Here is a 16,389-nt window from a genome sequence, read left to right as displayed (position 1 = left end):
GATGTATACAGTGCTCTGGTCTTGAGCTTACTTGTGTTTGTTACTGGCTCCATAGTAGGGGAAGTCCACAGGTCATTTAATAGCAACACACTCTGGCCTTTCATTTCCTTCGCAATATTTTCAAGCAGGCTGTTGTAGTATTGTTTCATTAGTTTGTTTAAACAGCGTATTGTAAGATGGGACCAGGTCCAAAAAATTTTGTGTTACTCTGATGCCTTATCCATGTACTGCAGCTAAAGGTTTAATATCTTTGACAGTGATATTCACCATCAAATCGTGATTTGCGGCCATCTTTTTTCTGTTACAGAGGGGTTTGGTGAACATGCTAATTGACTGTTGAAAGGATTTGTAACATTCCTCAGCTAGTGTTAGCAGATGCCTTTTCAGATGAGTGTGCTTGGGACTTTTGTTGTGTTTCAGGACATACTTGCATATTTTGCAAAATACAGTTGCACAGTAATCTTTAGTCAAGTATTTCCACACACTTGATGTACCACTCTGCTGTTGGTGTCATTATCACATGATCAGCAACTAGTCAGCGTCAAGCTTAAAGCATCGTAGTGATTGGTTCACTACTCTGTGCCACCCCTAAGTGGGACATAATTTATCTCAATAATGTGAATATATCAAAATGTCCTATTAAACTGTAAGGAATTTGTAGTTGACAGAGCGCCTGTTTTTTGGCCAAGGTGTACTTTTGTGGTCAACTCCCCAGGTTCCAACTGTTGATCTCTGGTTGTGCCAAGTTACAATAGTGCTTCCATTAGAACAACTGACCTACAACTTAAATAAAATTGGCCAGAACTTAAATGTGTAAGTACATTTACAAAGTTACTGTAATGTAACTGGAAATAAAATGTTAATGATAAAAAAAAAAAAAGACAAAATATTAGCATATTGTCCTGCTCTAGTTCCAACTCATCACACTTCTGAAAAACTAAACATTGTGATGCATTTCATGTATCAGAAAAATGTGTTTAAGCATTGTAATATTACAATTTTGCCATATTGTTCACCCCTGTTCTTGAAACATATTTCTTTGAAAATTTCAGCAATTTGTTACATTGCAATTTTTGTATACTGTGTTAATCACACAATAATTCACTGGTTTTTAAAAGGTTTCTAATAAGTAAATAATGAACTGTAAAAAAAAAAAACTATATTACTTGCAGCTATTTTGCTTCTAACATTCTGTTAGATTACAACCAGCTGTTATGTGACAGTTCCAGAGAGAGATTTCATTATCTTTGGGTGCTTTTTCTGTTTCAAAACATCTCTCTGTAGTTGGCTTTCCCTTCTGTCATTACCTTAGAAGGTGGCAAAGATGGTGCCCAAGAGGAAGGAGCACTGTTGCTCAGTGCCTTTTTTTAAGAATTGCAGTTTTTATTTAATCCAGTATTCTGCACAGTTTATGGATTATTCCTGTAAAAATAATCATTATTACGGTGAGGAAACATTTCCATAACAACTTTCATTACTAGGTTTCTTTCTGATTGTTCCTTGTTGAGGTTTAAACGGTAATAAAAAGTAAAAATCAAGACATCCAAGATTGACAGAAAAGATTTCAAAATAAAAGTGAATCTCTGATTGTTGTAGAAAATAAGGGGAATCCTAGGATAAAAATATTTAACTATGTTACTTTCCACTTCCTTTGCCATGCTATTTTATTAAATGATATGACATTTGTACTTTGTACAGTTTGTTAATTTTGACATGTGGCACTCAAGAGGCACTTACCCTTCCTAAATGTCCAACACACATGAATTAGTGAATTAACAAGGGTAAAATACTCTGAATGCAAACAGTATGTTTTGCTTCATGACACAAAAAACAATGCATGAACTTATATACACCTGTTCAGCCAAGAGCATTTAGCTTGCCTGTTCAGGATGAAGGTATAAGGAGTGTTTCAGCTTGGAATGCTTTTTGAGTGAGACACAATACAGGCCAATCTGAACAGAAGGCATTTACCTACAGTTATGTTCAAAGGTTTGAACACCTCTGGTCAAATTGATTTTCTAAGTGAAAATAGGATACAGAAAATTTGTTAACTTATCACCCTATCACACCCTATATATAAATCATTTGAGTTAATAATTTCATAAATTATTAATGTGACAGTGGAATAGTTGCTGTGCAAAATATGCGCACTATAGGTTTAAACAGTCGTTTATTTCTGTGTGCTTTTAATCCGCATTGCCAATTAAGCCACATGGCTTAAATTAAAGTAAAATGTGTATAATATCGTATAAAAGAACTTGCTTACACTTTTGCAGCATTAGCATTCTTACCTCTTAAGTCCTGAAAGTTCATAGGTTGGAATTCTCCCACGCATCCTCCACTACCCAGAGCTTATGACAAGCATGCATGATGTAAAGACAAGTCTGCATAAATCATTCTGTTTTGCCCATTTTGTTCTACCATGCCCTTTAAAATAGCTCCAGGACTACATGAAAAGGACTGACCCTTGCTTAGGACTTCTGTGCCCAACTCTTCTTTTGCATTAGGCTGCTGGAGAACAGCCAGTTTTGGCTCTCACTCTCACTGTGTTCAGAGATCTTTTGCAATGCCTTGACTCCTATATCATAAAAATCTTGGAATGTGTTTAGATTGTAATATGATAACAGGCTGTAGTTTTATACTGTATTTCAGTATACATCTTTGCAAGAGTTACAATGATTACAGCAGATTTGCTGTTAGATTAAACACAGTAACTTTTAAGCAATTAGCTTCCAATAACAGTAAATTTCACTGAAATTTCAGTCCTAGGTTCTGTGAAAATGGTGTAGCACTGCAGGTGTCTTCTTGTGGTGCTAAAGTTGAGGACACAGTATCTGAATGTTTAAAATGCATATGAAATAGTGGAAGACTCAGGGGGCTGGAAGAAATGAACCAGCTGGTTCTGTATTAAGACTGAATCTCCTGAATTTCTGACAGTCTAACGTGAGCTGAACAAGTTGAAGGAGAACATGGGAGCAGAGGGGTTCTTACAGTTGGCCAGAAAATTAGTGTGAATGCTTATTATGTTAATAAACCAATTTACTGAAAGATGTGGGTAGCTTAGATGAGGGAGAGGGAAAAGGATGATTAAATACTTTGCTCAACAAATGATTAAATTAACTAATTTGCTTGGCTGTAGTGCTGATTAACTTATTTGCAATGTAGTTGAATAATTGCATGTTTTACACTGGTCTATTTTTAAGCATCATTACCCAGTACAACAATATACAATATTCAAATGACTGCAAAGTAACGCAGACCCTTGGTATCATGTATGAACTCCCATTTTAGATGATCTAGATTTCATCTTCTGAGATGACTGGACCTCAAATGATGAAATATCTTGTGGAAGAATGGTGTTGTCAAGCGTGGTGTCCAGTAGAGTTCTAGAGACTACTGAAAGGTATGCCTTGTGACGTTCCATCATTCAGTGTTTTGTTGAATATAGTACCTAACACTCTCTAAGTGAGTGCACTGTATTCTCCAGTGAACCTGCTGTCTTGTCTTCAGTGGTGTTGAGAATACTTTAATGCACTTCACTGAGCAGGATGGTGCAGTAATTATCAAGTTAACACAGAAAATCTGTGTTTTTTCTTAAGGGCTTTTCCCCTCTCACATTAGCACATGGATTTCAAGACTGCAAATGAAGAGGTAAGTTGTTTAATATATGTTTTGCGCACAACGCAATATACATGATATGTCAAAAGGTTTGTAGACACCTGCTCTTTCAGTGTTTTTTTCTGGAAGCAAGGGTATTAATAATAGGGGATTTGTTCCATCATTGCTGCAGTAACAGCCACTACTCTAGTAGAGACACTAGATGTTCGCACATTGCTCTGAGTATTTGATTACATTCAGAGCATTAGTTAGGCCATGTACTGATGTTGAATGATTTGTTCACAACTGCTACTCCAGCTCATCCCAAAGGTGTTGGTTGGAGCTTCATAACTCTAGAGAATGCAATTCCACTGTTCCATTCAATGCTGGGGGGGCTTTATACCTCTCTAGCCGATACTTGGCACTAGGTATGATGACTTTAGGCTCCTGTGCTGATGCTCCACGCCATCCCATTCTAATTGTCAGTGCTTTTCTATGTTGATCATACAAAGCTGTTTGCATGCATGTTGAAATTAGTAATTGGGTTACTTTGGACAGATAGTGTATCATGGCATAAATATTAAATAAAGAAACTAAATAAGTTTGCACCAGATTTAGTAAGAGAGATGCTATTTACCGTCAGTCTACTGACACTTTGTGCTGATAGGGGAGGCCAATTTGGTGAGTTATCTATTAAGAACTTCAGAGCAAATAAACTTTATTATTGACATACTATAACCAGTACGATCATGTGTTTGGCTCACATGCTTTTTGAACAAAAGCCTGTTTCTGTCCATTATATGGGGAAAAAAATACTTATTCTTAATGATTTTGACTTCATCAGGTCAAGAAATTGTGACTTAAGGTGAACATTTGGAAAAACAAAGTACTTTTTTTGTGATACATCAGAAAGTTGAAAATAATGTCAGAATAAGTCGTTATTTTGACAATCTATTTTGAAATGCATGCTCTTTCTCGGCTGGTGGGATGATCTGAAGTTCTGTGAGCAGGGAGATGAGTGTGCTCAATTTTTTTATTATTGTTTTTAGCTGGTGCAGTTCTCCACTTTCTACATCCCTGTCTTTGAGTTCTGTGCTGAGTACATTTGTCAACTGTGTGATATTGTAGAATTGTGCACCCTGGTCATTTGGGAATTGTGTGATTTTTATTACATTGATATTTACTATCTGCTTTATTAGCGGGTGTTTTTTATATAATCTCGTCCCAGTATTTGGTGCTTTGAGAGGGAAACTCCTATTAAGGGTCCCATCTTGGAAAAGCACATTTTTATTATTATTCTTTTTTCTTTTTTTTTTTTTTTTTAAAGTAAAAGAGTTGGATGTAATACAAAAAAATCTAAATATACTGGTCACTCCCTAGTCCATACATTCCATATATTAAAACTAAGCTGTAAAAACAGGCATTTTTAAATTCATTGTTTCTTTGATGTAGCACAAAACCATTTACTCGAGAGACCATGTAAAAATTAATTATGACTGTTTTGCTACAAAAACCACACAAATGTTAAAAATGGGCCTCGATGAAATGGCTAGAATACAAAAAACAGTGTAGGAAATAGACCTTTAAATGCCTTTTCAATGAGGCAGAAGTGCACGGTGCTAACTGATCTGATGATAAATCAAACTGAACCAGAAAGTGATCATAATCATTTTAAACATTTTGTCATCTTTTTCAGAAGATTCACAAAAGTCCTTGTTAAACAGTCTATGGGTTAAGATAGGACATCAAAGAAAAAGAGAACCTTTATCACTTGGTATTGTAAGCCTTTAGCAACATGTAATGTCATTGTCAGAGTAATGATTTTGTAGGTTAATGTGTCATATTTTTGGGCAATGTCTCAAATATTTGGGGGCATTCTCATATATGATTGATTTAGCCTACGCTTTCTGTGATCAAACAGCTTGTATAATGATCATGAACCACAATAAAACCCTTCTCATAGCCCTGTGTGTGAGCACGTCATCAAGTAGTGCAGCTGCTGTCTTAAACAGGCAAAGTGTTAACCTCCCAGGCCCTGAATGACTTGTCCTGTTGTACAGTGATCTGAAGGATGCTGACGTCAGAACATGTCTCATTAAAATTCTCCTCATGAATAGATGCTCTCGTTATTTAGATTTTGCAGCAATTTAGAAGACTGGCATCTCAAATAGAACTGATATCAATGTGGAAAGGACTAATTTGCTTGCTGGCTAGTGTAGAAATGGGGGACATGGATCCTAGCTCATGAATGTGTGAGATTTATTGAGAACATTGAGGAGCAGATGTTGGTTCTTTGAAGTGTACTGTATTGTTTGTTCAGTTATATTAATTGTAGCTTTTATTTGTTGATATCTTCAAGTCCCAGTATCTCTTCCACTATCATTTGGCTTCCATTCTAGAACAATTATTTGTCCCAGTACAGAAATACAGCATTGTTTCAGCAAGTTTTGACAGGAACCAGATTTTTTTTTTGTCCTCACCACTCTGAAACATGACTGCATTTTATCCATCCCCAGTAGCAAAGGGGCCAGTTGTGTTACGTAAGGACTCCTAGCCACAGCAACTACTGGCACAATGACAGCTTTTTAAAAAAACCCAGACATTTTAAGCATGTTTATTTTTTTCTTTTCATAACCTGAATTCATTAAACAGAAGATGACAGAAGGTTTAATACTCTTCGTTTAATTGTATTATATACTGTTGTTTATTGCTTTATAGGAACTCTAAGGTAACACAGCAGTGATAATGGATAGTGTTTTAAAGTTCTATGCCAGTTTATGGAGCGATATCCCATTTTTTGTTTGGTAGCATTCTGTAACTATGTAATGAATGTTGACCTTGTGGAATGAAAATTGGTAGGGCAGTGCCAAGGACTGGGTTTTAATCCAATGTAATCTAACACTTCATAATTTTCACAGGCTCAGTTCTACCTCTCAGTTGTTTGGATTGCTATGAAGTCTATCAAAATTCCATTCCAAGCAGGGCAATAATTCAGTTATTTATATGCATGTACAAGACTAGGCACACAAAGAATTGCTTAGCTAAATTTGAAATTTTATACTATGTAATTTCAGTGACCTTTGATGCATGTTTTTCAAATAGTCCACTTGAATCAAATAACCCTCTAATGTAGTGAAACAGAGTAGAGGCAGGCAGAAATTGAGAGTGTGGCTTTCAGTGCAGATCTCCTCTCCAAGACAAGACTTGACAATTTATCACTTTGGGTTTCATGGCTAATTAACTTGTTGTCTTAGAAGATTACAGATGTTTGCATGTCTTTTGATTGCTCCCAGATAAAGACGGGGATTTATCTGCTGCAAGATGGTAATGAAGAGCCCTTCAGTATCCGACTGCACTTGGCCAAAGACATTCTGACCATTCAAGAGCAAGACGTCATTTGTGTCTCTGGAGAACCATTCTACTCAAGTGTAGGTTCTGTTGCGAGTGTGAGTTTTGGAGTCCAGAGCCATGACTTCTTTCCTGTGTAAGCTTTGTTGATTTCTGCAGTCAGGCTTGTTTGTATTTTTTTAAACCCAGTGAATCAGATTAGCATTCTTGGTATGGAGGTTATAAATATATGCCTCAGGTTCTACACACAAACAATCCTGCTTCCTTGAGCTTAAAGAAAAACAAATCTTGCCTTTGTCAAGGCTGAGTCACCACTCTTGGGTATTCAACACATCATGAGAACAGCAGTGTTTGGAATTCTGTTTAACAAACAGAATTTAATTGAGAATTTTTTGAACTTCATGTAGCATGCTGTTGGTAAATTATTATCTGTAACAATATTTTTTACTTTCAGTTTGTTTTTTCTCACCATTTATGTACTAAGGTGTACCTATATACCAGGGCATGTCTGAAATGAATTAAGCCTTTTTAAAGTCTACAATCAAAGTCAACCAAAATGACTAGCTTCTAGATTTTCAGTGAAAAGCATTTGAATAGATTGCATTATTCAGATTGTTAAAATTGTACTTTTGGTTCACTCAGAAAACAAGTGTAATTTAGTATAGTATATTTTATACTTTGTAATAATGGAGTCATGTTTTTCTTGAAGTCTGTGAATTCTACAACCATGATATTATCAAGAAGATAATCTTAAAGTAGCATCCAGCCTGAGCTCAACAACTTGATGGCATGAGGTAAATGGTACATTTGACATAAGCTTAACATAACCTAACATACTTGTTTTACAGGAAAGAACTGTAACAATACGACGGCAGACAATAGGAGGATTTGGTTTGAGTATAAAGGTACTTTGCATGCATGCAGTGCTGTTCCCAAAGCAAAATCAAGCTCCATATTTTGGTTAAAAAAAAAAGATTATTCTTTCATTTTTCATAGGGTGGTGCAGAACACAAAATCCCTGTTGTGATTTCTAAAATATCAAAAGAACAGAAGGGTAAGTTATTTAATTTGCTTCCTCCACCTACATTAGTTGGAATGTTTGTTTATGTCTTTTTGTTTGTCTGTCTGAATGCCATTTTACTCTTTTTTTACAGCTGAGCTCTCTGGTCTTCTGTTCATAGGGGACGGGATTCTCCAGGTGAGATGCACCTCTTATTCTCAGTCATACAGTGCTGACAGTGCCTGCCCTTGCTGATATACTTTGAAAGTCCCATAGGGGTTCAAAAGATGGATTTACATTCCTGGCACTAGGCCAGGCCTGTCTCCTGAAGCACATACATTGCTGAGGTATTCAGCATGATTAATCCATATTTTTTTTCTTTTTTTCCATTCTCTCTCTCTCTCTCTCTCTCTCTCTCTACCTATCTATCTATATATATATATATATATATAATATATATATATATATATATAAAAATATATGTATGTATATGTATATATATATATATATATATATATATATATATATATATATGTATGTCACATTGAGCATTGTCCTGTGATTATGATTGACATTAGCCAAGGTCAGTCAATAGTAACTTGGTCAAATGAAATGACCCAGTAATGTTACATGATTGTGTGTGGATCTGTATGAACCGTTACTACTGACGATTTATTTTGTCTGCCCTGCTGTAACTCCTGTAATGCTGTTTCTAGATTAATGGGATAAATGTAAGGAGTTATCGTCATGAAGAAGTGGTATGTGTTACCTCTTTCCTTAACAATATTAGTTTAAAAAAGAAGTTTTGTTCCTTTACATATGAAGTTGAGGCAGGGAAAAAATATCCAGTACTTCACAAAAAACATCATTTTGACTCATTACCTAACTTCTTTATGTGGTTAAGAGGAACATGTGCTTTCATTTCAATAAAATAATTAATAATAATATTAATTAATAAATAAAAAAATTATTTTCAGTGTGAATACAGTCATGACTGTTGTCTTCAGGTTCAGGTTTTACGGAATGCTGGTGAAGAAGTAACTCTGACTGTATCTTTCCTGAAGAGGACCCCTGCCTTTTTAAAGCTGCCACTCTGTGAAGACTGCACGTGTATGTCTTCACTTTTACATATACAGGCATCTTCACTGTTGGTGCTTATCTCAGTGCCATGCCCCTACAATGATTATTACAGTTTAGTTGCTTGCTTGCTTGTGCTGCAACCTCATTAGGATTTTGAATGCTGTTTTGGGATCTGAATGATTTGTGTGTTTTGTTCTGAATGTTCTGTGTTTGTCGCTTAGGTGTACCAAGTGATCAGAGTAGTGGAACTTCATCTCCGCTGTGTGATAGTGGACTACATCTGAACTATCACCCTAACAATACAGTGCGTAATATATCATTAAACTTATGTGTTGGTGCTTTTAAGCAGCACATGTAATAAAAGTAACAAGAAGTTAGTAAAATGTTGAAAGTGCAATTGAATGCCTTTAATATTGAGGCATTTTACTTATTTAACACAGTAATGTGCAAAAGTCACAGACCACTTTTCATTTATTAAATTTTTGATCAAAATGGCTTTTCCGAAGGGCTCTCTTGTCCATTGTTGAGCTGCTGGTGTACCATGTGGAGAATGCCATATGTAAGCACACTTTACTACCAGCAGTGGTAGTAAGACACCAGAAGCTTCTCTTGCAGGTGGTTTTTCCTGACAATTCTTAGAAAATAGAGTCACTGCTGTGCCTTTGCAACTAATGCTGTGGTGTTGCTGGTCCACGGGTGATCTTCAGCAATGTGAGTTCAGGTTGAGATTGCTCTCTGAACACCACAGAGCCAGTCCTTGGATCTCTGTAGGCTGTCTTGTCATCTCCAGAGATTAGTTCAATCACTGTTGTGTCAATCGCAAATTTGATTATAGTGTTGCTGGGATGGGTTGCTGGGGCACAGTCATGAGTGTAGAGGCTGTAGAGAAGACTCAACTCACAGCCCTGTGGCACACCAGTGCTGAGTGTGATGGTGGTAGAGAGGTGTGGACCAAGTCTAACGGTTTGGATGTGGTCGGATAGGAAATCCTTCATCCAGTTGCTAATTTCAGGATTCTAACTGTTAAAAATAATAATAACAACAAAATGCTCTGACATTTTTAATAATTTAAGCATAGCAAAGGCCCATGTTACTTTATTAATCATTTTTTGAACTCAAGTTTTGGGACCTCTTGATTTTTCACTTATTGCTCTTGTCTTTCCGTTCGTTATGGAAGTAATGAATCTAAATCAGAAATATCTCATGAACAAAAATGTACTTAAAATGAAATATATGAAAGGTGGTCTCTGACTTATGTACAGTACTGTACCTTCCAAGAGCTGCTCAAAGGGCTGTACAACCAAGAGCTAAAAGACATTCTGTCAAAGCATGGTACGAGAGGACACATAAGACCAGTCACAATGAATAAAGCAATTGAACAAGACTTCCTTAAAAGATTAAAGCCGTATAAAGAATGACATGGAACTGAGTGAATCCCTTATAAGGATCTCTTCTAGTCTGCCTCAAATACAGTGTTCATTAGGTGTTTAAGGAATATTCCAGAGATTTTCAACCTGATCTGTATCTGTCACATCTGTAGCATACAGTTAATCATTGACAATAATTTCAAGTAAGTATTCCTTGTCCCCTGTTGACTTGAAACATACAGTTTTGCACACACTAACAACCATTTGCTACGTCTGCTCAGGACACCCTGTCGTGCTCATCTTGGCCTACGTCACCAGGGCTGCGCTGGGAGAAGAGATGGGTAGATCTGCGGCTAATACCCCTGCTCCACGCTCGCCTATCACAGTATGTCCCTGGCTCTGACATCTGCAGGTGAGCCAAGCAGAAACCTTCCAACAAATGTGCACAGTAAGTGCACTGAATATCAGTTACATATGCTCAATTGAGTCCTTGTAAGCTTTGTTTTTTGATCATAGCTTGTGGTACCATGTACCAATTAATGGGGTGTTTTAAGTATTTTCATACAACACCAAGTTAATATGACTTTGGGATCTTTTGTAATGTGAAGTGTAGAGCCTCACATTTCAGCCACATTATCTTTCCTTTTGATTTTGTTTAATGAAAGCTTTCATTAGCTCTTTTCATTACCTCAGTGTTATTTCCTAATGGAGGACATCACGCCTATGACACCAGATGCACTTAAATACTATTGTTTTTTAACAAGATGAAATGGAAATATGTTTTGGAGAATTCATTCTTTGTAACTAGACAGGAAAATTAAATAAATTAAATGCACTTGGTTAACTTTCTCATTTGAGTTTATTGTCAACTATCAAGTATGTGTACATTTTAATCTCCTCAGGCAAAATGCCTTTCAAGTGATTGCAGTCGATGGGGTGTGCAGTGGGATAATTCAGTGCCCCAGTGCTGAAGAATGCACAGACTGGCTCCAAGCAATAGCATCAAACATATCTGCTCTAACAAAGCACAATGTGAGTATTACTTAGACTGGGCATGCAAAATTCATGATTAGAATCAAAATTTTTCACTGAAAAGTCAGAATAAACTCCAAAACCCAGAAAGACTCAAACCGTAACAGTAATAGTAAAAAGTAAAAAGTAACGACAGTAAAAACAGTAAAAAGTAACGAAACAGTAATAAATGACTCTATAAAAATGTTGTACAAATAAATCAATGTAATTACCTAGTGCATCTGTTTAGAAAGTAGCCTCAGGTTACTGTTTTATATTTTAGTTGGCTAATTTTTGTGGTAAACAAGACAACTTGAACTTGAGAAAATACATCCATCAACAAGAAGCTTACACTGCTATCTCATTCTATCTGGTCACACTGACTTAGATGAAGCAAAATACTTACTTATTTTTAGATCTTAATGTACATTGTCAGACTCTTGTAGTTGCAGTCTCCTCCACACTCTGAATCACTGCTTTTGGATTATCTATTATTCAGATCCATGCATTATGCAGTCACAATGCCACAGACTGGCAAGTCAATTAGAATGCATTCAAAGGACTCTAAAGGCTATGTGCATGTTTCACTGCATGTCCTGAGCACAGTTTAGAAGCATTTTCTTGTTTCACAGGAGAGAGGTTATCATGTTGCCTGCCTTGTGTTATACGGTAGTGTAAGACTACATAGTTTGACAAAATGATTAGTCACTTGACACTTAAAATGCACTCCTCAGAAATGCCTATGATTTATCAGGTTACACAACACCTGTGCATAGAATGCAGTTCAAGTGAGCAGTCCTGCATTCTGCCACTCATTTGGTGAACAGTGATATTTGCAACCCAGAATATTTGGCTGTGCTTGCAGCATACCGTTAAAGAAATAGCATTGGTTGTTGCTTTTTGCCACAGTCCTGGGGACCCAATGTTCCAGACACTTTTATGTATTTTCCTGCCATAATAGATATGACCAAGCTGTTGTAGGGCATGATCATTAGTTGATATGTTAGAGTAGGGAAAACACGAACACAGCAGAGCATGTTGCCCTTGGGACCAGGAACCACTGATCTACGGGAATGTCAGTAAGCCCACTATTTTATGAAGAACACATGAGTCAGCCTTTGACAGCCATCTGCCTTCCATTAAGCAATTAGACATATTGTCTGTTTTTTAATTTCAGCAAGGCACTGGATTCACAATTATACAATTATAGACAAAACTGTGAGTGAAATAATTATCCATTTCCTCACTTAATTTAGCTAGCAATACAAATCAGTTTAATCTTTTTCTGTTGTTGTTTATTGTGGCCTTTGAATCTCCGTCTTGCAGCAGTCTATTTTGAGTGTATGTTGCTCTCGGCCTAGAATCTTTTCAAGCATGATGGCCCGGGAAAACAACTCTGCTCCTCTGTGCAAGCTGCATTGATGCGCACTTTTTGTTTGCTGCATCCTCTGCAAGACTGATGGGGTGGAGCAGACTCTAAACAGAAGAGAAATAAATCTAATTTCAAATTCAAACCCAGATATCAGAGCAGTTTCTGAGAAGGTACTGAGTGGCTGGCAAAATGAGGGAGATGAAGCCAGTAAAAACATTAATGATGAATAAAGCCTCTGGGCAGCAGTAGCCTCTGCTACTGTGTTGCTGATGAATGGGCATAAAGTATGTCTGTTTGCAAAAACAACCATTATCTGGTTTCTGGATAATTGGGGTGAGAATGACAAAGGTCATTCCAAAAAAGCCAGCACACTCATACTATCGAATCATTGTGGAGGCCATGCTGGAGATGGCAGGGCTTAGTGGCCTTTTTAATTCTCGCTGATAATTGAGACCTGAGCTGCCCTGCCTTTAACAGTCCAAGTTTATGAAAGGTTGTTCAGACTGACAGAACCAATGAGATTCAAGCTCAAGATTTTAAATTTTAGATTAATTGTAGATCAGTCAACTTCATGATCTCTCACAATCAGCAGAAAAGTGAAGAGTATATATAACTGCAATTTTAATATTACATTCTCTTAACTGACCAGAGCAGTCTGCTAGACTGAAACCTAAATTCACTTTATTTTCCTTTACTTTTCCTGATGCTAATGCAAGAAATGAATGTTACTGTCCCTAACCATTGTGGAACCTATTCAAGTGTGATAGACTAATAATAAATGATAAAATAATAATAATTTCCTTTAAAAAAGAAGCAAATTTATTCAAGCCTGCATTCCCCATGTGAAGAAGTAATTGCCCCCGAAACCAAATAACTGGTTGTGCCAACCTTGGTAGTAATAACTGCAGTCAAATGTGCAGTAACTTGCAATGAGTCTTTTACATCACTGTGAAGGAATTTGGGCCCCATTTTCTTTGCAGAATTGTTTTAATTCAGCTACTCTGGAGGATTTTCAAACATGAACTACCCATTCAAGGCCTTTCCAGCAGTATAATTATCTCAACAGTATTCAAGTCAGGACTTTGACTCAGCCATTACAAAAACCTGCTTTTGCTTCTTTTCAACCATTCAGAAATGGATTTGCTTGTGTGCTTCTGCACATTGCCCTGCACTTGTCAACTGTGCTTGAGCTTTAGGTCACAAGCTAAAGGGCAGACACTGTCCTTTAGGATTTTGTGATAGAGAGCAGAATTCATGGTTCCATCAATTATGACAAGTCTTCGAAGTTCTGCAGAAGCAAAGCAGCCCCAGACCATCACACCACCACCAGTGTCTTTCTTACTGTGGAATCGTCTACATCGACTGTAACTAAGAAGAGTGTAGCCTGCAGTTTTTTAGATGCTTTTCTGAGTTCTTTTGTAAGTTGTCGATGATCTCTTGGTGAAGTTTTGGTAGGCTGGACACTCCTGGGAAGGTTCACCACTGTTACAAGTTTTCTCCATTTGCAAATAATGACTCTGAGTGTGGTTCGCTGGAGTTGCAGAACCTTAGCAATTACAGATTTCAATTACTTTGTTTTGCATCTGTATTTGAATAGGTCAGGTAGTAAACATGCCTGGGTGTGGCTGATGAAATCGAACCTAATAGTCAACTGAATTTGGTTAAGGGGGGAATTACTTTTTCACATGGGGCCAGGTAGAGCTGAACATCATTTTCTTTCAATAAATGAAATAATCATTTAAAAACAGCATTTTGTGTTTATCATGAGTGGCAGGTACTACAGACAGATCCATTTTAGTGCTGTGTTATGATGAAATTTTAGGAGATGCCATGCTTCCCATGTAGTCTTAATGCAACTGCCTGTGCTAGGATTAATAGCAGCACAGTATCTATTGCACCTATCATCAGAAACACAAAGAAGATAGGCCTTGCTTTACCTTAAAAGATAATGTGAAAATCTGTGCATTTTCGATGCCTAGGTTTTAAGCAGCTCTTTGACAACTGTTTGAGTCTCTCCTATACTGTATTTTTTGTGTGCATGTTGCATAGATTTGCTAACTCAACCTTGATCATACTATTTTGACCATTTATTGTGCTCTGTTGCAGGTGAAAAAAATCAATAGAAACTTTCCTGTAAATCAGCAGGTAATGCATTCATCAAAATCTTGTGGAATGTGAAAGCGGTGTACTGTTCGTTTAACAGATGATAAACAACCAAAAAATCAACAAAGCACAAATAAAAGTCATCACAAAACAAAGCATAAGCATTACAGAAGTAATTGGAATCCTGTTGTTATATGTTTTATTGCATAGTTTAATTAAAAGGATTTTGAGGCACATCCTGTTGACTGCCTTAGAGTACTGAAACTGAAAGAAACAGTTCCTCTTCACTAGCATAAAATCAGAATAGTGAGAGAAAATGTCCTGATTTTGCATTTCAAATGTTGAAATTGTAATTACTGAAATGTGTTCTGACACCTCAACACTGCATTATGAAGCGTGTGACAAATGCAGCCTGGAGAGCTAGGCTGAGAGAGCATGCTGCATCTTGTGCTCTCAAGGCATCGCTGTCAACATCATAATCATCATCGTCATCATCAGTATCGTAATTATAACCATAATCATAATCAGAAATCACAGGGAGTACTTCAAAGAAAACCTCACAGTAGTTATGCACCAATATGGGAACTGTGGGTTGACACTGATATCCAATGTTTTTCATGTATATGCAGTTATAAGTAAACTTCTGCTCAAACTTTTGCATCTGCCATATTTTCTTGTTATTATCCTCCCTACTATATTAAATTCAGCATATAAATGATAGTCAGGCATTACATTTTTTAAAAATGTGCCATATTTGAGTTTGTTCTATACTGATGTTGTGTTAACTTCAACAGAATGTATAATTTGACCAGGAGTGCTAAAACTTTTGTATATTTATGTACAGCTTGATCTGCCCATGCTGACACTGACACTGATAGTATCGTCTAAACATTCTGCTGTTCTGGAGTTTAGTAAATATCAAAATAATCAAAATATCAGACTGATCATAGTTAAGCATACTTACTTCACAGTTTGTTTTTAGAGTAGACTCTACCTGTAGTATAACAGTCCCTAACAGCAGTGAAAGACAATAATAGTGATAAAATCCTGTCCTGTCATGATGAACTTTATAAGTACCAGAAGAGTTTTATCAGGTGTGTTAGAGCAGGGAAAACACAAGATTGGGAACTATAGCACTATCAGAAAATGATTTGACAATAAACAAGAGAAACTTAATGAAATTCATGCAAATGATACCTTTGCAACATATCAGATTTGTCAGGTTGAGTTGACAGCCAGATTTTTTTTAACACGTCTGTGCAAGACTGCTAATTAAATCATATCAGAGTGTTTTGACTGACACGATTTAGTAATCTTAGTGAATTCAGATTAGCAGTGTAGTAATGAAACATGAGATGAGAAACGTTTTTGCTCAGAAAATGGCTGCCAAAACTGCAGCCATGTTGTTACTTTGAGGAAACATTGCTGTACATTTTTTAAAAAGAGGATCCTAAACATTCACCTGTTTGATGGCTGAATAACATCAAACATGTAAATGTACACATTTTTGG

The 16,389-nt window shown here is 36.6% G+C and overlaps 1 protein-coding gene across 3 annotated transcripts in view; it reads left to right on the top strand.

Moving 5' to 3' along the window:
• sntg1 (syntrophin, gamma 1) overlaps positions 1-16,389 on the top strand; it is a 42,262-nt gene that overhangs the window by 18,222 nt on the left and 7,651 nt on the right. Inside the window, exons 4-15 of one of the 3 annotated variants that reach the window (XM_037537299.1) lie at positions 3,292-3,403; positions 3,600-3,651; positions 6,891-7,043; positions 7,794-7,850; positions 7,942-7,999; positions 8,100-8,143; positions 8,662-8,703; positions 8,953-9,055; positions 9,247-9,329; positions 10,674-10,804; positions 11,295-11,424; positions 14,882-14,920. In XM_037537299.1, the coding sequence (XP_037393196.1) occupies positions 3,625-3,651; positions 6,891-7,043; positions 7,794-7,850; positions 7,942-7,999; positions 8,100-8,143; positions 8,662-8,703; positions 8,953-9,055; positions 9,247-9,329; positions 10,674-10,804; positions 11,295-11,424; positions 14,882-14,920 (867 nt within the window). In that variant the 5' untranslated portion in view covers positions 3,292-3,403; positions 3,600-3,624. The remainder of the gene's footprint in view (positions 1-3,291; positions 3,404-3,599; positions 3,652-6,890; positions 7,044-7,793; positions 7,851-7,941; positions 8,000-8,099; positions 8,144-8,661; positions 8,704-8,952; positions 9,056-9,246; positions 9,330-10,673; positions 10,805-11,294; positions 11,425-14,881; positions 14,921-16,389) is intronic. The other 2 variants (XM_017723296.2, XM_037537300.1) reach the window with 2 other exon arrangements.

Source organism: Pygocentrus nattereri, chromosome 3 (assembly GCF_015220715.1).
Source record: "Pygocentrus nattereri isolate fPygNat1 chromosome 3, fPygNat1.pri, whole genome shotgun sequence".
NCBI lineage: Eukaryota > Metazoa > Chordata > Actinopteri > Characiformes > Serrasalmidae > Pygocentrus > Pygocentrus nattereri.
This window is presented reverse-complemented; position numbering and strand designations above follow the sequence as displayed.